This window comes from Leopardus geoffroyi, chromosome A3 (genome assembly GCF_018350155.1).
Source record: "Leopardus geoffroyi isolate Oge1 chromosome A3, O.geoffroyi_Oge1_pat1.0, whole genome shotgun sequence".
NCBI lineage: Eukaryota > Metazoa > Chordata > Mammalia > Carnivora > Felidae > Leopardus > Leopardus geoffroyi.
Genome location: NC_059336.1, coordinates 120606646 through 120629514, shown reverse-complemented (window position 1 = coordinate 120629514; position 22869 = coordinate 120606646). Strand labels below are relative to the sequence as shown.

General features: G+C 39.2%; 1 protein-coding gene across 4 annotated transcripts in view; it reads right to left on the bottom strand.

Moving 5' to 3' along the window:
- Positions 1-12577, bottom strand: part of DNAJC27 (DnaJ heat shock protein family (Hsp40) member C27) — a 34434-nt gene extending 21857 nt beyond the window's left edge. For 3 of the 4 annotated variants that reach the window (XM_045447536.1, XM_045447538.1, XM_045447539.1), the window contains exons 1-3: positions 12300-12577; positions 6803-6885; positions 2474-2543 (exon numbers count right to left, since the gene is read on the bottom strand). In XM_045447536.1, the coding sequence (XP_045303492.1) occupies positions 2474-2543; positions 6803-6885; positions 12300-12386 (240 nt within the window). In that variant the 5' untranslated portion in view covers positions 12387-12577. The remainder of the gene's footprint in view (positions 1-2473; positions 2544-6802; positions 6886-12299) is intronic. The other variant, XM_045447537.1, reaches the window with a different exon arrangement.
- Positions 12578-22869: the final 10292 nt, after the last annotated feature.

Genomic DNA, 22869 nt, shown 5'->3' with positions numbered 1-22869 from the left:
CAGATACCACCTCACGCCAGTCAGAGTGGCCAAAATGAACAAATCAGGAGACTATAGATGCTGGCGAGGATGTGGAGAAATGGGAACCCTCATGCACTGTTGGTGGGAATGCAAACTGGTGCAGCCGCTCTGGAAAACAGTGTGGAGGTTCCTCAAAAAATTAAAAATAGATCTACCCTAGGACCCAGCAATAGCACTGCTAGGAATTTACCCAAGGGATACAGGAGTGCTGATGCATAGGGGCACTTGTACCCCAATGTTTATAGCAGCACTTTCAACAATAGCCAAATTATGGAAATAGCTTAAATGTCCATCAACTGATGAATGGATAAAGAAATTGTGGTTTATATACACAATGGAATACTACATGGCAATGAGAAAGAATGAAATACAGCCTTTTGTAGCAACGTGGATGGAACTGGAGAATGTTATGCTAAGTGAAATAAGTCATACAGAGAAAGACAGATACCATATGTTTTCACTCTTATGTGGATCCTGAGAAACTTAACAGAAGACCATGGGGGAGGGGAAGGGAAAAAAAAAAAAAGGTTAGAGAGGGAGGGAGCCAAACCATAAGAGACTCTTAAAAACTGAGAACAAACTGAGGGTTGATTGGGGGGTGGGAGGAGGGGAGGGTGGGTGATGGGTATTGAGGAGGGCACCTTTTGGGATGAGCACTGGGTGTTGTATGGAAATCAATTTGACAATAAGTTTCATATTAAATAAATAAATAAATAAATAAATAAATAAATAAATAATAAAATAAAATCCAATTTAATTACTTACAGAAAAAAAAAAAACAAAACCACTATGGACAAATCGAATGGAATTCAAAAAGTGTTCGACTAACCCATAGATGGCAGGGAACAGAAAACAGAGAACTGGAAAACAGAACAAACAGAAAATGAAAAATAAATGGCAGACTTGTGCCCTAATATATTCATAATTACATTAAACGTAAGTGGTTTAAAGATTTCAATTAAAGGACAGAAATTGGCATAATAGATTGAAAAACATGACCCATGTCTACAAGACAGTTACTTCAAATACAATGATATAAGCAGACTGAAAGTAAAAAGATAGAAAAGGATATATCACGCAAACATTAAAGGAAAGCAAAAATTGGCTATATTAATATCAGATAAAGTAGACATCAGAGCAAAAATGATTACAGAGACAGAGGGGGGCATTATATAAAAATAAAACTATATAATGAAGACATAGCAATCATAAATATGTATGCACCAAATAACAGAGTTGCAACACATATAAAGCAAACATGATAGAAGTGAAACAGACAAGTCCACAGTTATAGTTGGAGACTTTAATACCCCTCTCTCAGCAATCGATAGAACAACCAAACAAAAGATCAGCAAGAATATAAAAGAATTCAACAATACCACTGACCAACAAGACCTAATAAATATTTATAGAGCACTCCATCCAACAATAGCAGAATACACATCTTTTCAAGTGCCCACGGAAGACCAAGATAGACCATACCCTGGGTCATGAAAAAAACCTCAACAAATTTAAAAGAAATCAAAATCATACAGTGTGTTCTCTGATCACAATGGACTCAAACCAGAAATTAATAACAGGAAGATAACCAAAAAATCTCTAACACTTGGAAACTAAACAACGCACTTCTAAATAACCCATAGTTCAAACAGAAAGTCTCAAGAGAAATTAAAAAAAAACACATTGAATGAATAAGATGAAATATTAATGAAATTGAAAATACAACATATCAAAATGTGTGGGACACAGCTAAGCAGTGCTGAGAGGGGAACTGATAGCACCAAACACACACATCAAAAACGCAGCAAGTCTCAAATCAATAATCTAAGCTCCCACATAAAGAACCCAGAATAAGAGCAAAAGAAACACAAAGCAAGTAGAAGGAAGGAAATAATAAATAGCAGAAGTGAAATGGCCCAAACTAGAAAAGAACAGAGAGCCTCTTCAGGGAAAATCAATAACCCAAGGAAGGAAAAACAAAAGAGAATGGCCATGAGATTCACTTTGAGACTACTCAGGACAAGAAGACAAAGTAAAGCAGGTGGGACTCTCTCCAGAGAGGTAACACATAAGGCTGCAGAGTGAACTGGAAAGCTCACTCTAGTACTGTGCTATGAAAGAAGTCGCATTGCTGAATTCTTAAGTCCAAATATGAATATAATTATCCTGTCACATTCTGGGCTAAGGTACAAAGTTAAAAGCAACAGTCCTTTGAAAGTTAAAACGTGTTTGAAACATTAGCAATGAAATTTCCTACCACAGTTTGAGGGAATGGAACAAAAGACCAATAGGTTTCTATGAAGTTTAGGCCCAGAAAGGAAGCCACGAACACCAGCTAAATTCACCTAATTTTATACGTGATTTGAATATTGGTCGTTTCAGGTAACTCGGGATCTTTCCCTGAATCCACTGACAATACTGGATGTTGGTTTTCTCAAAAAGGCTTTCTTACCTCATAGAAGAAGGGATGGCCAGCCATATCAAAGATGTTCACTTTGATTTCTCGGTCTCTGACTTGTACCCTGAAATATTCAAATGGAAACAATTCCAAAGAAGGTTATGGTTTCTGCGTTCTCATTAATATCATTTATGTCATTTATACATTTCAAAAAGGTATGTATATGAAATGTAAGAGGCTTTCTCAGTGCCTTTTCTTGATTTCAGATAATCTTTACAACAGAAGCCAGCAACTTGGCAGATCATCTTGCCTCCTTATTTTAAAAACACTGAACCCACTCTTAAGTGGATCCTGAGAAACTTAACAGAAACCCATGGGGGAGGGGAAGGAAAAAACAAAAAACAAAAAAGAGGTTAGAGTGGGAGAGAGCCAAAGCATAAGAGACTCTTAAAAACTGAGAACAAACTGAGGGCTGATGGGGGGTGGGAGGGAGGGGAGGGTGGGTCATAGGTATTGAGGAGGGCACCTTTTGGGATGAGCACTGGGTGTTGTATGGAAACCAATTTGACAATAAATTTCATATTAAAAAAATAATAATAAAAAAATAAAAATGAAGACACTGAACCCACCTGTAATAAACACCCTCATTTACTTTCAGCTTATCTCAAGATATTTCAGGCCATACCCTTTTACTAACAAATGGTGGCTTTTACTGTGAGACTAAGAAAACTGATTTGGGACAAGTAGGAATAAGAGGAAGGAAAACAAAATATTTTCTTTCACTTGGCAAGACATCTTAATTACTACCGGCTATGCTTGCTTACCATGCAGAACGATAATTAAGGTGTATTTTATTAACGTCTGTGTGATCTTCTTGTGACCTTCATTGAGCAAGAGCTATAGTCAACTTGTTTTTCAAAAATTTTAAGGGTGCCCGTGTGGCTCAGTGGTTAAGCATCTGACTTTGTCTCAGGCCATGATATCATGGTTCGTGAGTTTGAGCCCCACATCGAGTGAGCTAGAGCCCTGCTTCCCCGTTCTCTCTCTCTCTCTGCCCCTCGTTGGATTCTCTCTCCCTCTCTTTCTGCCCCTCACTCACTTGCACCCTCTCTCTTTAAAAAAAAATTAAAATAGAGAAAAGAACAAAAGGGGAAAGAACAACCATTCATATTAGAATTAAATGCTGCCAACATCATAGCATATTTGCCTCTTGTCCTTTTTATTTTTTTCAAGAAAAACCATTGTTGGAAAATAAATTAATGAAATATTGTAAGTATTTCAAACACCACAGAAATACAAAGATGAAAGTTCAAAATTTATCCCAAATCCTATCACCCAGCAAAAGCCTTCATCAATATAGATGAATGCCAAGGCAGCCTTCTTCTATACACAGACGTGACTGAGAAGCACAAGTGTTTTTATCAAAATGGGATTACACTATTTTTTTTTTTTCAACGTTTATTTATTTTTGGGACAGAGAGAGACAGAGCATGAACGGGGGAGGGGCAGAGAGAGAGGGAGACACAGAATCGGAAACAGGCTCCAGGCTCTGCGCCATCAGCCCAGAGCCCGACGCGGGGCTCGAACTCACGGACCGCGAGATCGTGACCTGGCCGAAGTCGGACGCTTAACCGACTGCGCCACCCAGGCGCCCCAGGATTACACTATTTTAAAATGAAAAGTATAAAATTTACTTGTATTGAATTAAAAAAAATTTTTTAATGTTTATTTATTACTTTGTATTGAATGTAACAAAAGGAAAAAGAAACTGAGGTGAAGTAGAATTATTGAACTTTAAATATGTTTTCTTCATCACAAGAAGTATTTCCTAAAAGACCCCTCTAAGAATAGGGATTATTAACAGTAAGTTAACAGGTTAGAATCATGTTTTTCAGTGACATGTTTCAGTTTAGACAGCACTGACATGACTCCCTCCTACGGAATACAAGGACATCAGTACTTTCTCTCATCGGCCCTACACTACCTCTGGGCTTGTTTATTATTATTATTCTCTTGTCCACGTTTATTACACCCATCTTCTGTTCTGAAACCATAATGCCTACAGGTGTTTTATATTACTTGTAGACTTACATCGAGCTAACCAATAATCATTTTATTCCTGAACTCTCTACCATATTTCATCAATAACCAAGATGCACATCTGTTTTCATTTTAACATCTGTGAAATCAGGACCCACCTTATAAAAGAGAATGTGAGAACAGCAAAACAACACAACACAACAGAGTCTGAGAGCCTTTGGAGAAGACCTGGTGTAACAATGTATATTAGAAAATTTGGCCTTAAAGAGATAGCAGCAGAGAATGGATAAAGTCAGGAATGCACAAATGTATTCACACTGAAACTCAAAGAAGTTATTTTAATTCAGATGCCAGACAGAGGAAATTAACCTGAAGAAAAATGGTAATTCGCTACCTCAAGGTCTTGCTTTCCTAGGTTGTGGCCTGCAGACCACCTGCATCATTATTATGAGAGGCCGTTAAAAATGCAGATTCCTGTGCCCACCTCACACCCAGCAAATCAGAATCTTGGTGGGTCCTAAGAATCTGCATTTTCACAAACTTTACAAGTAATTCTTCAATATGCTGGAATTTGAGCTTCACCATGTAGATAACAGGAGGGACGGAATGGGTACCTGTTATTTTGACTACCCACGAGTACAGCCCTTTTCTCTCCCAGTTGTGGTTCAGATGAGTTGGCCACAGCCAAATGAGCTGGGAAAGGCACCTGTCCCCACCTGAACAATCAAAACTTTCCCTTGGATTTTTAAATTTGTATATTAGCTTTGGTCCCTCTCTGGAGGTAAAATTTACAGTGTGAGTCTGAGATCTGCTGGCAGCCATGCAGAGGAAGCTAAAAGCTGGAGAGAGACGTAGTAAATTATATAGCTATATTCTGTCCCTGGTTCCAGCCATCTCTAAGGCACAGCATCCTCATAACTGGATTATGTGAATTGATTAATATTCTTTATTATTGTTGTTGTTATTATCGTTATTATTTTTTCCTTGACTTGGTTTGAGTTAGGTTTCTGTCAGTTATATCCTCCTGATACACCACGGGACAAGCAGCTTTCCAAAAAAAATTTCAGCCAGAGATAGAATAGTCTGTTGAACAAACCACTACAGTTCTATGGCGTAATATGGTGATTCTCATTTCTTAGATGAATAAATTAGCTACTTACATGAATTCAAAACAACACTGCCTTAAATAGGATATCCTGGCATATCACTGATGAAATCCTATGCCCTGAAGTATAGACAAACCTCACCGCTTTAGTCCACCTTCTTAAAAGCTGCCCTCACAGTCTAATCTTACAAACCTCCTCTTTAGATATATCTATCTCACCTAGTAGAGTTTTTGAGTATCTACTACATACAAGCACTGTGCCAGGCACCTGGAAATGACTTATTTATTCTAATAGCTCCTTCTTCATGGGGCTTATAATCTAGCAGGAGACATGAAACATATATAAATAATAATGACATGTGGCAATTTAAAATAAGTACCATAAATAGTATACAGAAGTTTATTACTTCTGTCATTTGCAACTAAAGAGTCCTAACTGATAAAGAAGGTATTCCAAGGCCTTATGGGAACAGAAGCATTTTACACGTCAAAGAGTCTGATGGAGGGATGAGGGGAAAGGATATTTCAGGTGGACAGAATGAATGAATAACTGCACTGAGCTAGGGAAATACAAGGGCAGCGGTGCAGTGTGGATGGAGGGTAAAGTGTGTAAAGGAAGGGAATAAGAGAGGAGGGGGCAGGTTAGGGCAGAACGGTGAGCACCTGAAATTTCACCTTCAGGGAGTGTGCAGTCTACCTTAACTCCACGCTTTGGTGGTATTATTTCTTGCTAACGTAAGCCTATCTCCTCAGGCTCAACCCACCCTTGATTCATCTCGAGATAAATCCCCACTTACTCCTAATTTTCCTTCTCCCAGATCATTTTTGCTAGATACCAATAGGTTATAAAGATCATAAACCAATAAAGGAAATCCTCTGATAGAAAATATTCGACATACTATTTAGACTTTGTGGAAAGAATACCTCAAAATGCTCTATAAACACACCTGCTAATAGGACGTGTTTATATAGAAACATGTTTCCTAAAAAGATACATCTGCTAGGTAGGCTTTTTGTTGACTTCCTCATTGTTGTAGACCCTATACCTATCCCTTGCGAAGGCAAGGCCTGGCAAAAAGAACATGCTCAGTGATGAACAATTGATATGATCACTACATATCCGTAAATGTCTCTTATTCCTATCTTTCCTTCTTCAGAATCTCTATTTCAAGATACATCATTTTAGAAAAATTCTCAAATCCATGTAATTTACAAGCCCAAAGAAACAATGCACTTACTTTGTGACTCCATAGTCAATTCCAATTGTTGCAAGATATTTAGACACAAATCTTTTCTCACAGTAACGTTTTATGATACAGCTCTAAAAAACATAAAAATGCATTCTTTTAGTACATACACTCTGGAAACATACAAAATAAGCACAGTTCTTCATTATGGTTTCTTCATTCACCACAATGGGAAAGAAAGCATTTTCAAACAACTGAAACAAATGCTAAAAGTCAGAATTTTAAAGAAAAATTACATATTCGTCCCTTAAAACCAAATATGTTTTCAGTTTCGTTCTCAGTCCTTGGGCTCTTTTGTTTAGAAGACTTACTCTTATGCTTTCAATGCCACCAAAATGTCTATGTTTAGCCTTGACCTTCTCAAAAGCAGATCGACATCTTCAAATACTATGGCTAGTTTGTACTGAGGTGTCCTGCTGTTCCCTCAAATTCAACATGTCCAAAAATGAACTAATCTTATACATAAAAACAGTTCATCCTGCTGACATCCTGGTTCTGTCAATAACACCACCATTTTCCCAACCACGGAGGATCAGAATCTTAAAGCCATGTTTGATTCTGAGCCTTTCTAAATCTTTAAATGTTTCTTGCCTCTTTCTCCTCATTCCAATTCCCATCGACACCACTTTGGTTTAGATCCTCATCATCTACTCCTAGGCAATTGTAGGAAATTTTGTATTGGTCTTTCTGCCTTCCCTCCCTCCCAACCTCAGTCAATACTACACAGCACTGACATTACTTCACTTCCTTAACTCAAAACTCTTCAGTGGCTTCTCACTGTCAAGTCTGAAATCCAAATTCCTTTATCCTTTATTCAAGGTTCCCCATAATCTGGCCCTAATCTGTGTTCCTTGTCTACACCTTTCTAATATATGCTTTCCATTTCTGCAAAACTCCCAGAGATCTGACTTCCTGACTTTCATCATTACTTTTTCCCTCTACTTGGAATGAGCTTTCTCCCTTCTTTACAAATCTTACTTATCTTTTAAGGCCCAGCCTTACTGGAGCACCAGGTTGTAAGAGACCTTGCCTGCCTCTGAACTCTTCTTGCACTTCACATTCATGCTAATATATACACACGTATTTTACACACACACACACACACACACACACACACACCCCATCAGGCATACATTGCTTTGTATTGTCAATTATCATTTCACATGTGTATACTCCTCTTATCTCTTCAGCTAGAAAGTAAACTACTTGAGGACACACATCAGTATTTTACTTCTTTCTTTTGCTCAGTGCCAATGAAATTTGCTCGGTGCCAGTAATAACAACCCTTAGCACTCGTGAAACTTCTAATTTACTTGGGAGTGCTAGTAATGAAGTTTATTCTGCTCAAATCCTTCCCTGATGAACGTTAACCTAAATTAAACAGGACGGTCAATTTAAAAAGCAGTTAATAAGCTTATTGTGAACTGAAAGAAAAACTTCTTTGGAGTGACTACTGTTAGCAGGCTACACTTTTAAAAGCATTTTACAGCTTGAGGGACGCCTGGGTGGCTCAGTCGGTTGAGCGGCCGACTTCGGCTCAGGTCATGACCTCACGGTCTGTGAGTTCGAACCCCGCGTCAGGCTCTGTGCTGACAGCTTGGAGCCTGCTTCGGATTCTGTGTCTCCCTCTCTCTGCCCCTCCCCCGTTCATGCTCTGTCTCTCTCTGTCAAAAATAAATAAATATTAAAAAAAAAATTAAAAAAAATAAAAGCATTTTACAGCTTGAAAGCATTTCACAAATGTTTTCTCTCACAATAGCCTATGAAAATGAATATGGCCTTTTTCTAAATGATTCATGAGATTAAGGGGCCTGGCAGTTCTTTAACTCCAGTACACTGTTTAAACACTAGTTCTAAGAGGTTAACGAGACACACATTTAAGTAATTCTATTAATAACCACTCCCTATAACAGACAAAGAGACAGGGTCCTTAAGATCATATAAACCAAGTAACATAGAATTTTTTGCTTTCACTATTTTTCTTAAATATATTTTTAGGCACTTTTGCAGAACAACTATCTGAGAAGAAATACTCAAAATATGAAAAAGAGGAATGGGGCGGGGCAGTACAAAGAGGAGGGAATCCGCCTTAACAGATATTAAAATATAGTCTGAAACCAATCAAGACAGTATGATATTGGCATAATAGACAAATAGACAAATAGGTCAGTAGAATAGAACAGAGGGCCCAGAAATAGATCCCATTAAAAAAAGAAATTTAAAAGGTGACAGGGGTGATATTTCAAATCAAGGGGAAGTATGCCTGAGCGGTTCAGTTGGTAGAACATCCAACTCTCGATTTCGGCTCAGGTCACAGTCCCAGTGTCCTAGGATCAAGCCCCACATCCACCCCATGCTGAGTGTGGAGCCTGGTTGGGATTCTCTCTCTCTCCTTCTGCCCCTCTCCCCTACTTGTGTGTGCGGTCTCTCTCTCTCTCTGTCTCTCTCTCTCTCTCAAATAAAAAAATAAAGTCAAGGGAAAAAGAATGATTTATTTAGTAAAATGCCACTTGCACAAGTTGGGCCCTTAACTTCTCTAAATACAAAAATAAATTCAGATGAACTTGTGATTTCAATATTTAAACATAAAACAAAAATTTCAGAAAAAATGTGCAACATATGTACAACTTTAAGGAAACATTTTCAACCAAGAAAAGAAACACAAGAACCACAAAAGAAAGGACAGGCATACTTGAATATATAGAAATAGTAATAATAATAGCAATTATATGGAGAAATATATATAAAAATATTAAAAGGCAAATAACATACCCAGACAAATAGTCATTATTCATATGACCAGCAAAAAGTTATTATCTCTGATATCCCTGAACCAGAAAAATTGATAAGATACATCATCCAATAGAAAAATGGGTAGGGAGTATAAATTGGGCACTATCCAGAAGAGCAAATCCAAATATCCAGTAAGTATGTGAAAAGGTGCTCACCTTCATCTGTAGTCCATGAAATGCAAATTAAAGTAATACTTCTCACTAACCAGACTGGGAGTCATTAAAAGAATGACAATACCTGTGTTGGCAGGACTACGGGAAATAGGGCAACTGCATACTGCTGGTACAATTTCTTGAAGAGCAACTGGCAATAGCTACTAAATAGCTACTCAGCATTCTACCCCTGGGAATCTGTCTATAGAAATTAGAGGACCAGTATTTAAGTGTGTGTGTTGTCAGCACAGAGTCCAACTCGGGGCTCAATCTCACAAACGGTGAGATCATGACCTGAGCCAAAATCAAGAGTTGGATACTTAACCGACTGAGCCACCCTTATGTTTTGAAGGAAAAAAAAAAAAAAACCCTACTGTTATTTTAACTAGAACTGATTGTAGGTTATTTTAAAGAACTGACATCTCTAAAATGTCGAGTGATCCTAATTAAGGGGAAAGTATATCTTTCCATTTGCCTGAGCAATTTTATGTCCCTTTGTAGAGTTTGACATTTTTCTTCATATAGGTCTTACCTGTTTGTTCTTAAGTTTAAACCTAGGCACTTTATTTTGGCTGTTATTGTAAATTAAAATAGTTTTTCAATTTAACATTAAAACATATAATTTGATGGGGCGCCTGAGTGGCTCAGTCGGTTGAGTGTCAGACTTCGGCTCAGATCATGATCTCGCTGTCTGTGAGTTCGAGCCCCACATCGGGCTCTGTGCTGACTGCTCAGAGCCTGGAGCCTGTTTCAGATTCTGTGTCTCCCTCTCTCTCTGCCTGCTTGTTTGCTCACTCTTTCTCTCTCTCTCTCTCTCTCAAAAATAAAACATTAAAGATTTTTTTTTAATTTTTTAATGTTTTATTTATTTTTGACAGAGAGAGAGACAGAGCATGAGCGGGGGAGGGGCAGAGAGAGAGGGAGACACAGAATTCGAGGCAGGCTCGTCTCTGAGCTGTCAGCACAGAGCCCCATGCGGGGCTCGAACTCACAGACCATGAGATCATGACCTGAGCTGAAGTCAGACGCTCAACTGACTGAGCCACCCAGGCGCCCCAAAAAAGATTTTAAAAAACACATAATTTGATATAGGAAAGCTATTAATTTCTGTATATTAATTTTGCCTTATTGAATTTTCTTATTCTTTCTAAAAGCTTTTCAAGTTAATTTTCTTTGGGTTTCCAGATAAATAATCATATCATTAGCAAATAACAATAATTTTGCCTTCTCCTTTCCAGTTATTTTATACTTTATTTCTTTCTCTTGTCTAATCACATTGGCCAATAAATCTAGGGCAATGTTAAATAAATGTGATACTCGTCATTTTGGGCTATTTTTAATGTTGGACCATTCAGCATAGGAAAATTACAGAAATGATGCATGCTTACTTAGCCAGATTATTATTAAGCCTTTTAGAGGCTGTATTCTTTTCCTTTTTAATGCCTGGCACATAGTTGATGTTCAACAAATGTTGACTTTTCAGTGACTGCTATGTTAATACTTACATACATATGTGCAAATACATAAATAGTACAGGACAATGCTAAATGGAAAGAAAAGGCACTAATAAACATTTACTGAACATCAACTATGTGTAGGGCACCGGCCTAAACACTTCCATTAACGGCTCTTTTGGGATATAGATCCTACTGGAGTTGATTTTGACAGCATACAATGATAGAGAACTGCAGTAGACTGTGAGGACCCAAGTTCTAATCTGGTCTCTGCCATTGATTTGATGACCTTGGGAGGTTCTTAACCAACAGCTTCCACTTACCCAGAAGGGGAGAGGAAACAATTTAGGTGAAGAGGAGGCAGTTTAAAATTCACTTGGGGGACGGCCTCGGGTCTCTTTCTCATCCTTCCACCCCCCTCCACACACACACTAGGGGAGAGCTTTATACCCAGTACATCCAGAAGAAAGGCAGTGGAACTACGGCTTTGGAGAGAATGAATATAATGAAACTACCAGAAATAAAAACAAAACCAACACACAAAACAAAATAATGCAGGCTCCTTGACATCCACGGCACTTCCCCCGTGAAAAATGTCAGTATCAGCTACGCTCTTGCAATGTAGATTCTGGGCTCCGTATCTGCAGAGCAACATTTTACAAGCTCCAATCCTCACATGCACCCCAGTAAGTTCCCTTAGGCTCCCAAATACTGCTGGGGTAACTAAACTTTTATTCTCTTAAGGACCTCTTAAGTCCTGGACAGGTCACCTAGAACGAAGATAGGCAGACGATCTTACATAAGGACCTAGGCCCCTTTAATCTTTTTGGGATACATTCAAGGGCTAGCGGCCATATGAGACACCTTCTTATGGAGAGTGACGTCGGTGGGGGGGGGGGGGGGGCAAACGAAAGGTCAAAAAGGTCACGAGAGTTTTCCTCACCCAGGCGCATCCCCTAGGAGGAGACCTGGGCCTGCTCAGGGGCGGGGAGGAGGCTGGGCCCCGGGCTGTTGAGTGGCCGCCCTCCCAGCCAATCGGCAGGTCGTCCCGCCGCTCTGAGGTCCCGCCCCTCCCAGCGCGGTACTCACTTTTCCCACCTCAGCGTTGCCCATGGAGATGACTTTGATGCGCAGGGACTTGCCGGGCTCCTTCCGCTTCGGCATGTTAGCCTCCATTGCCCTCGCTCTCTCGGGGCCACCCGCCTCGGTATCTCCTTGTTCACCAGGCTGGCCCGTCCCTCAGGCCTCCTCGTCCAATGGCGGAACCGCTGCTATCGTCACCGCCCCAGCTCCGCGGCTCGCCATCCCCGCCGCTGCCTAGCAGCGGGCGCGGGCGGTTGGGAGCTCTGGGAACTGGGGGTGGGAGAAGAGAGTCTCGCGATGCTAGAAAGGGGCGGTGTGACGTCATCACCGGGCTCTAGAGGCGAGGTTTTGATTACCTGTTCCCAGGAGTCGCGCCCACGCGCGGCGCTGAGTCCCTCGGCAGGAAGTCAGGCTGGGTTTACCCTGAGAGCGCGGTTGGTGTTCAGGGGCGCCAGGACAGCGGCATCTGTTAACGTTTGCAGCCGAGTGGTAGAAATGTATTGGCAGTTTGGGGCAGATCCTCGGGCTTGGAGTATTTAGAATGGTGGGTCCAGGCCCAGTCCCGCTAAAAATTCGAAGTAGACCATAGGGGTGTTATTTTCTGAATTCTTCCGTCCCGTATAAGCCCGTCTACACTACTCGTCCCCCACCCCATACTATGTTTCTCTTGCTCGGGCTCGTAGAGAGACAAGTCAGGAGCCGGGAGAAGTCGGGAAGTTGGGGCTCAGGTTTTGGAAGAGGGGCGTTAGGCAAAATCTGAAACCCGTTGCTATCGTAAAAAAAAAAAAAAAAAAAAAAAAAAAGGTTGTCCATTTGGTAGTCTGGGTTTTATTTTAGTCATTGCTCTTTTATTCCAGAGTTCTCTGTCGGAAGAAAGCTCAAACAAGATGTTTCTTACACTCTTCCAGTTCTAGGATGGTCTGTGTGATTGTACCTATATGCTCCTTCATTTTTCCTTTCCCTCCCATTCACAGACTTAACCCCATCATCTGTGCACACCTTTCCTGATAATATGACAGTAGAATAATAATAAATCCTAAGAACCTCTTTTCTAGTCTCATTCCAGAGGATGAGAAAAGCATCTGCTCGGTTAAAAAACAGCATAAAATGTATGAGAGGAACAGGGATTTTTTAAGTCATTATCTTGGGTTACAGAAGATAAATAGAACTTGACAAGTGATTATTTAGTGCCCTGAAAAAGAATGGCTGCCAATTTCTGAGTAAATTACAAGGTCAAAAGTAGCATTATTTCTGTTCTCAGATAGCTTTAAGCATCATAAAAGAAATACATTGTAGGAAGACGGTGAATAAAACCTCAAAATTTCTTAGCTATCATAAGTCAGATTTTCAAACACTTTATTTTTTTTAATTCAAAAAAAATTTTTTAATGTTTATTTATTTTTGAAGGAGAGAGAGGCAGAGCATGCGCAAAGGAAGAGCAGAGAGAGAGGGAGACACAGGATGTGAAGCAGGCTCTGAGCTGTTGGCACAGAGCCCAACGCGGGGCTTGCACCCACGAACTGTGAGATCATGACCTGAGCTGAAGTCCGTCGCTTAACCAACTGAACCACCCAGGTGCCCCTCAAATATTTTATTTTTAAATGATTAAAAAAAATTTTTTTTTTAATGTTTACTTTTGAGAGAGAGAGAGATAGAATGTGAGTGTGGGAGGTGCAGTGAGAGAGGGAGACACAGAATCTGAAGCACACTCCAGGCTCTGAGCTGTCAGCACAGAGCCCATCCTGGGGGGTGAACTCAGGAGCTGTGAGATCATGACCTGTGCCAAAGTTCCACGCCTAAGCCTAACCAGCTGAGCCACTCAGGCGGCCCAAAACAAATTATTTTTAAGAAAGAAGCTTACTCTGAGTTGTATTTATAATCAACCAGAAAACTTCATTTAATGAAACTTCTAGGATTTTTTACAACCGTGAAATAGAAGTCCTGGTTAGAATTTTGATAAAGTTCAAAATAATTGGATTTATACTCATTTTTCACAAATCTAGAAGGTGATCTCTCAGCATAATTTAATAAATCAAATCAATACACATCTATTTCTTTGCTAGTTCACCTCGGGCCCTGTAATAGAACTGGTGTTGTGAAAGAATAACTGCAAAATGTCAAATTTTCAATTATTAAAAGACTGATTAGATACGATACTATTAGGCATATGGGCAGTAAAATTTGCCAAAGGTTAAAATTTATTACCATTTTTTTCATATTGATGTTCCTGAGGTTAGAAAACATAATAAACATATTTTCTACTGGGTGTGTTAAATTAGTTTGGAATCAAAAAACAAGAAAGTTAGCTCTCTTTTCCAGTCTTTAATACAAAAAGAAAAAAGAAATGGGATTAGCTGTGTATAGTGTGAACTTGGAAAGTGGGGGTTAGAAACATGAGCTCTGCAGTTGGCCCTGGGTAAAGTTTATTTTATTTGAGAGAGAGACAGAGTGTGTTAGCAGGGAAGGGGAAGAGAGGGAGGGAAAAAGAGAATCCCAAGCAGGCCCTGTGCTGTAAGGAGCACGGAGCTCAATCTCACAAACCCATGAGATCGAAACCTGAGCTGAAATCAAGAGTCTGACACTTAACCGACTGAGCCACCCAGGCACCCCCAGGTTTTTTTATTTTTGTGTATTAAAGATTTCACATTTTTAAAGGTGTATATTGAAAGTAAATTATGAAATATTTACTTGGGCATAAAACGTATAAAGAATAATATAATGAATACCTATGTATCCACCATACAGCTTAACAAAATATCACTGATTCTTTCCCAATACATCCTCCCTCTTTATAAAAGCTTGCAAGGGGCGCCTAGGTGGCGCAGTCGGTTAAGCGTCCGACTTCAGCCAGGTCACGATCTCGCGGTCTGTGAGTTCAAGCCCCGCGTTGGGCTCTGGGCTGATGGCTCAGAGCCTGGAGCCTGTTTCCGATTCTGTGTCTCCCTCTCTCTCTGCCCCTCCCCCGCTCATGCTCTGTCTCTCTCTGTCCCAAAAATAAATAAACGTTGAAAAAAAAAAAAGTACTTAAAAGCTTGCAACTGTCTGAATTGGTGCTTTTAATTTCCAGGCATTTAAAAATTGCTTCACTGCATATGTATATACACCTTAAAATGTAGTAGTGTGTTGCATTTTTAAAAATCTTTTATTTTGAAGTAATTTCACTCAGAAAAGCTTTAGGAATAGCAAAAAAATAAAATCTTGTATACCCTTTATCTAGATTCATCAGTTGTTAACATTTACTATATCAACCGTGCCCACTGTCTGTATATTCATATATATACACATGTTTTTCTGAATAATTTGAGATTAATTTGCAGGCATGTTTCTTTATCCATAAATACTTCAATGTGTATTTCCTGAAAGCAAGGACTTTCTCTTATGTAGTCATACTGTATTTATCAAAATCAGAAAATATAACAGTGTAACAGTAACACTGTTATCTAATCCTGTGGTTCTCAAACTGTGCACTGCGGTGCCACACAGCCTCACAGGGTTATCCAAGGGGATACCTGTGGGATAATTTACATTCTAAGTTTTCGAGGCAAACAAAATGAAATCTAAGACTATGCAAAACTACCAGCTCGAGGTTGTTTACAATTTCAACAATAGGTGGCACCATATTCCTTGGATATATCATATATTTAGGAAGCTGGATTTTTCCATGGTTGTGATAAAAAAGCAAGTACAGCACAGAAATCAATGTGACACAGGAAATGAGGGTGCTCTTGTCCAATCTGATTCTAAGGTTTGAGAAGTTGTACAGTGTCCAACAGGTGCACAAATCCCATTAGTAATTGTGGTTAAGATGAAATAAAACTTTCAATTTATGTGTATTATTTTTTCAAATAGCAGCTAAATTGTTAGGGCGTAAATATTTAATAAGTTGTTTGAACCTGGATATTTCTCTTGACCAAGGAACACTGAAAAAAATTACCGTGATATTAAGGGTGCCTTGAACCGAGAACATTTGGGAAACTGGGATCAAAACCACAGTTCATATTCAAATTTCACCATTTGTACCAGTGAAATCCATTATAGCTCTGTTCCCCTGTTCCCCAGTCTGGAGTCTAATCCAGCATCATTTAGTTGCGATGTATCTTTAGTCTTCTCTTACCTAGTATCGTTCCTCAGCTTGTATCTTCCAAAATGACAGTTATTTTTGCAATATCCTTCAGTTTGTGTTTGTCTGGTATACTCTTATGATTAGATTTAGTAAGGTTCGGCTGACATACCACAGGAAAGACATTATGTAGTTTTAAGGTTATCATATTAGAAAATTGGTGATGTCAATTTGTTCCACTTATTAATAATGTTAACTTTAGTTAAGGTGTAGTGTTAACTAGGTTAATCCACAATAAAGTTACTTTTTTCCATTTATAATAACTATAAGGGGGCACTTTGAAATTATATAGATATTCTTTCTCCACTGGACTTTCACAAATTTTCAGAGTTCAACAAGGATTCATGACTGAAGAGATTTTTATGATGATGAATGCAAAATGGTGATTTTTTTTTAACTCCATCATTCCTCCTACATTTATTAATTGGTAGTCTAAGGGAAAGCTTTCCTTTCTCATTCATTCATTTATTTATATCAGGATGCACTCATATATACTTATTTTACTCAATGAATATTCTGTTAATACTATTTATTTTGATGCTAAAGCTGGCTTTTAGGTCTTTTTGATATGTTCCTACCATTTTGTTTTGAGTATTTCCTTGCTTCCTGGCACAGCAATGAGCCCTAGATCCCTAGGTCCTTTTAGTGGAGAATGGTATTTAGAAACCAAGATCTGGATGCTAGGTGTGTTCATTGATCCGGGTGCCCTTGCTTTGGGCCCTTTCAGTTGACTAAGCCAAAATATGTATACATGTATACGTGTATATACATGTACATACGTGTATATGTATACACACATATGTGTATGTGTGTGTATACATATACACGTATGTACATGCATTTAAATTCATATGTTAAAGCATAGCTCCACTGATATCCCCAATGCATGTTAGCATAACAATTCATTCTAGTCTTCCCCCTTTCCATATTTATAACTCTCTACTTTGACAGTGAGAAATCTGGCTCTTGTTACCTTCAATATATTTGTCCAACCCACAGTACACAGGAAGTAGTTTCAGAATTGCTAATCCATACCATTTCAAAAAGTAGAAACATTTCAAACTAGAATTCCGTATTTGTTTATAGCCATCTTTGTCTTAAACTGACAAATACGGTGTTTCATTTAGTTTCCTATAGTATAAGTATTATGTTCAAAAGTTAATTGGGTTAATCCTTTTTTCCCCTCTTTAGTTTGGTTAAAGTTTTCATTTGAAATGCAGTTAAGTTCATTTGTTTCTGTTTGTACTTTAGTTTTTTCCCCTTTGTTACTGCTGACTTTACTAATCTTTTTGAACAGATAAAACATTAATGTAGTTTCAAAAGTCAAAAGGATACAAATTGGTGTACTCAGAAAAGTGTTACTTTCACCCCCATCCCAATCCTCTTCCCTCTTCCCACCTACCTTCTGGGGGCCACCAATCACTCTAGAATCTGTTTTATTCTTTCTTATGTTTCTTTTTATAAAAAGTAAGCAGTTACATGTATATATTCGTATTCATCCTTTCTTACACAAAAGTGTGTGTGTTCTTTGAACTTTTTTTTTCACTTAACAATATACCCTAGAAAGCACCCCATAGTAGTTCACAAAGATCATGCTCATTCTTTTTTATAGCTACACAGTACAATACTTCATTGTGCAGATATGCCATGTTTTTTTCAATAAATATTTATGAACATTTATGTATTTTCCATATTGTTGGGGGTATGTCTTTAGAGTAAATTTCTGAAAAAAAAAAAAAACAACAGAATTACTGGGTCAAAGGTAAATGCATAGTTAGTTTTGTTATATATTACCAAATTCTGTAAGGTAACATTTTGACAAATTTTGCATCAATATTCTTTTTTTTTAATATATGAAATTTATTGTCAAATTGGTTTCCATACAACACCCGGTGCTCATCTCAAAAGATGCCCTCTTCAATGCCCATCACCTACCCTCCCCTCCCTCCCATCAACCCTCAGTTTGTTCTCAGTTTTTGTTTTTGTTTTTTTAATTTTTTTTTCAACGTTTATTTATTTTTGGGACAGAGAGAGACAGAGCATGAACGGGGGAGGGGCAGAGAGAGAGGGAGACACAGAATCGGAAATAGGCTCCAGGCTCTGAGCCATCAGCCCAGAGCCCGACGCGGGGCTCGAACTCACGGACCGTGAGATCGTGACCTGGCTGAAGTCGGACGCTTAACCGACTGCGCCACCCAGGCGCCCCTGTTCTCAGTTTTTAAGAGTCTTTTATACTTTGGCTCTCTCCCACTCTAACCTCTCTCTCTCTTTTTTTTTTCCTTCCCCTCCCCCATGGTCTTCTGTTAAGTTTCTCAGGATCCACATAAGAGTAAACACATATGGTATCTGTCTTCTCTGTATGGCTTATTTCACTTAGCATCACACTCTCCAGTTCCATCCACGTTGCTACAGAGGGCCATATTTCATTCTTTCTCATTGCCACGTAGTACTCCATTGTGTATATAAACCACAATTTCTTTATCCATTCATCAGTTGATGGAAATTTAGGCTCTTTCCACAATTTGGCTATTGTTGAGAGTGCTGCTATAAACATTGGGGTACAAGTGCCCCTATGCATCAGCACTCCTGTATCCCTTGGGTAAATTCCTAGCAGTGCTATTGCTGGGTCCTAGGGTAGATCTATTTTTAATTTTTTGAGGAACCTCCACACTGTTTTCCAGAGCGGCTGCACCAGTTTGCATTCCCACCAACAGTGCAAGAGGGTTCCCATTTCTCCACATCCTCGCCAGCATCTATAGTCTCCTGATTTGTTCATTTTGGCCACTCGGACTGGTGTGAGGTGATATCTGAGTGTGGTTTTGATTTGTATTTCCTTTATGCGGAGCGACATTGAGCATCTTTTCATGTGCCTGTTGGCCATCTGGATGTCTTCTTTAGAGAAGTGTCTTTTCATGTTTTCTGCCCATTTCTTCACTGGATTATTTGTTTTTCGGGTGTGGAGTTGGGTGAGCTCTTTAAAGATTTTGGATACTAGCCTTTTGTCTGATATGTCATTTGCAAATATATTTTCCCATTCCGTTGGTTGCCTTTTAGTTTTGTTGATTGTTTCCTTTGCTGTGCAGAAGCTTTTTATCTTCATGAGGTCCCAATAGTTCATTTTTGCTTTTAATTCCCTTGCCTTTGGGGATGTGTCGAGTAAGAAATTGCTGCGTCTAAGGTCAGAGAGGTTTTTTCCCGCTTTCTCCTCTAGGGTTTTGATGGTTTCCTGTCTCACATTCAGATCCTTTATCCATTTTGAGTTTATTTTTGTGAATGGTGTAAGAAAGTGGTCTAGTTTCATTCTTCTGCATGTTGCTGTCCAGTTCTCCCAGCACCATTTGTTAAAGAGACTGTCCTTTTTCCATTGGATGTTCTTTCCTGCTTTGTCAAAGATTAGTTGGCCATACTTTTGTGGGTCTAGTTCTGGGGTTTCTATTCTATTCCATTGGTCTATTCAATATTCTTAATTAAAATTGGAATTAAATAATATTCTTAAATAATATAATAATGAATTAAGTAATTTTGTGCTACCTTAGCTGGTTTAAATATTCATGTCATACTTGCTTCATAAAAAACATTTGGAAATTTTGTCTCATTTTCCATGCTCTGGAATAATTTATGTGACAGAACTCATACACTTGCAATAGTAGAGAGAATAATGTAATCAGCACTCCATGTATTCGTTTCCCAGCTTCAGCTACAGCAACAATATCAGTTGTTTTTAAGAAAGGGAGATCATCCTCCATGGGCCAGACCTAATCAAGTGAGTCCTTAAATGGACTGGCTTCTTCTGGCAAGAGATATTCAGAAGAGTGAGAGGGATTCAACATGAGGGAGGTTCTCCATTGCTGGCTTAGAAGACGGAAGGTGCCACACAGCAAGGACCTAAGAGTGGCCTCTCAGAGCTGAGAGTGACCCCTAGCCAACAGCTAGGAAAAACATGGGCACCTCAATCCTAGGTAACTGAATTCAGCCAAAACCTACATGCGATGGGAAAGAGCTCCTGAGCCCCAGATGAGAACATAGCTCTCTGATATCTTGACGTGAGATTTCTGGCCTACGGAACCTAGGTATTCCACGCCTGGAACTGTGAGATGTTATATGCCTGTTGTTTGAAGCTGTTAAATGTGTGGCAATTTGTTATATGGCAATAGAAAACTAATAATGAAAAATGAAACACTTTTATCTCCAGATTCCATTTCTTGAGAAGTTCTGCTGTGGTATGGCAACACAAGTCCTTCTAGACCGACACTCCCACTGATAACTATAAACTCTGGGAGAAATGCAAAACAACTATCTTGGAGCTTCTGAAGAGTAATAAAAACCAGATAGATGGTTGAGGGGGAGGTAAAAACCTTGGAAAAATGACTGGCATGGGATGAGATTCTCCTGAGCAATATAAGGACCTGAGAACACACCAACTCTGATTGGCCCTTTCTGTCTTACCCATTAGCGTATAGGATTTTAGTTCTGAGCCTGCACTAGACCGTATCAAAGGACGTGGATATTAGGATACTACAAAGACTTCTACACGCTCATTCTACTACCATCCTGAGGACTGTGTGGCAGTTTGCATTTTCCAAATATGACTGAAACACTATCTACCATCCCACAGGATTTTTTTTTACTTTGGTAAAATTAAAATATACGTAGAATTTACCATTCTCACCATTTTTATGTGTACAGTTTGGTGGCATTAAGTATGTTCACACTGTCGTACAACCATTAGCACCATCCATCTCCAGAACCTTTTCATCTTCTCAAACTGAAACTCTGTATTCATTCTCATTCCCCATCTTTCCTCCCCCTAGCTCATGGCAACTGCCATTTCACTTCTGTCTCTGTGTCTCATATGAGTGGAATCATACAGCTGTTTGTCCTCTTGTGACTGGCTTATTTCACTTAGCATGATGACTTCAAGGTTCCCACATGACATTCTTAACAATGGGACTGACATTCTTCCCCTTGATGGGGGTGGGAGGTCTATGTTCCCTCTCCCTTGAACCTGGGCAGTCCTGGAACTGGTGTAAGTGACATTACGACGCTTTGAAAACTAATACAAGATGATGCACATTCTAATTTTCTTGGAAGGCTCACATTTCGAATTGAGACATCAACTGTAAAGAAGCCCCAGCAGTTCATAGAGAGGCCCGCATAGAGAGGAGCAGAGGCCCTCCACACCCACCCACAAGCACAGCTGAGTTCCCATATGCCAACCAGCACCAACTTGCCAGCCATGGGATTGAGCCATCTTGAAAGTGCCAAGGCAATGAAACAAGGATGCCGGCAAGAAGTGGAACGTAGCAATTAAGAAATATATAGCAGGTGATACTCAGTAATATAGACAGGTAGAAAATTGCCATTCATCCCCTGAAGGAATCTGAGCTCAGAGCAAGGTGCCAATTTGGGGGGAGACGTCCTGGGATACCAGGTGAATTAAAGAAAGAGCTCAAATGCCATCTTCCTTCCTTCTTGGAATGCCAAGTTCATTTGAACCCCTTGGCCTTTATACTTAGTTTCCTTCTTCCTAAAATGTTCTTCCTCAGATCTCCAGGTGCTCTAGCCATACTGGTCCGGCTGCTCCCCAGGAAGGAGAGACTTTGGCACAAACCAATGTTTACACCTGCATACCTAGATGCAGTTAATGGCACTCAATTGCCTAATAACAAGTTTAAGAAAGAAAGAAGGGAAGGGAATGACAAGAAATAGGAGCAAAGAAGGAAAGAAATCTCTAGGGCTATGCCATAGGACTCTGCTTTTTGCCTAGTTCTTGTTAGCAGTTCAGGTCAAGATATAGCAGAGAGGTTGACAAGACTTGTGGATAATCATAAAGAAATAGGAACTCTGCTGATTGTGTTGGAAAGGAAATCTTAAATGACCAATCTGCTACTGATTGGTCACGCATATCAGTAGCCTGATGTAATTTTAACATTTTGCAAAGTCCATCAAATTACTGATGTCCATATGTCTCTGGGACTGAATTGCTTTGTCACAGGGTAGATGTACTTTCAGCGTTGGTAGATGGTACCAAACAGTTTTTCAAAGTAGGCTTTATCAATTTATACTCACCAACAGTGAATGAGAGTTCCTGTTCTTCCAAATTCTCATTGGCCTTCAATTTTATCAGTTCAAGTCTTGCCCCTCTTATAGGTTTGTATTAGTATCTAATTATAGTTGTAATTTGTCTATGCCTGATGACTAATGAGGTTGGGTGCCTTTTCAGCTGTTTACAGGCCATTTCCTTTTATATGAAGTGTCTGTTCAATCATCTTGTCCAATGTTTTATTGAGTTGTTTATTTTTTCTTATTGATTTTTAACTCTTTATATATTCTAGATATATATCCTCTATCAGGTATATACAGCTTGTACAAGAATATTTGTAGCAGTACCGTAAATAGTAGTTGAAAACTGGAAGCAACTCATTTGTCCAGCCATGGCAGAATGGATACATAAAT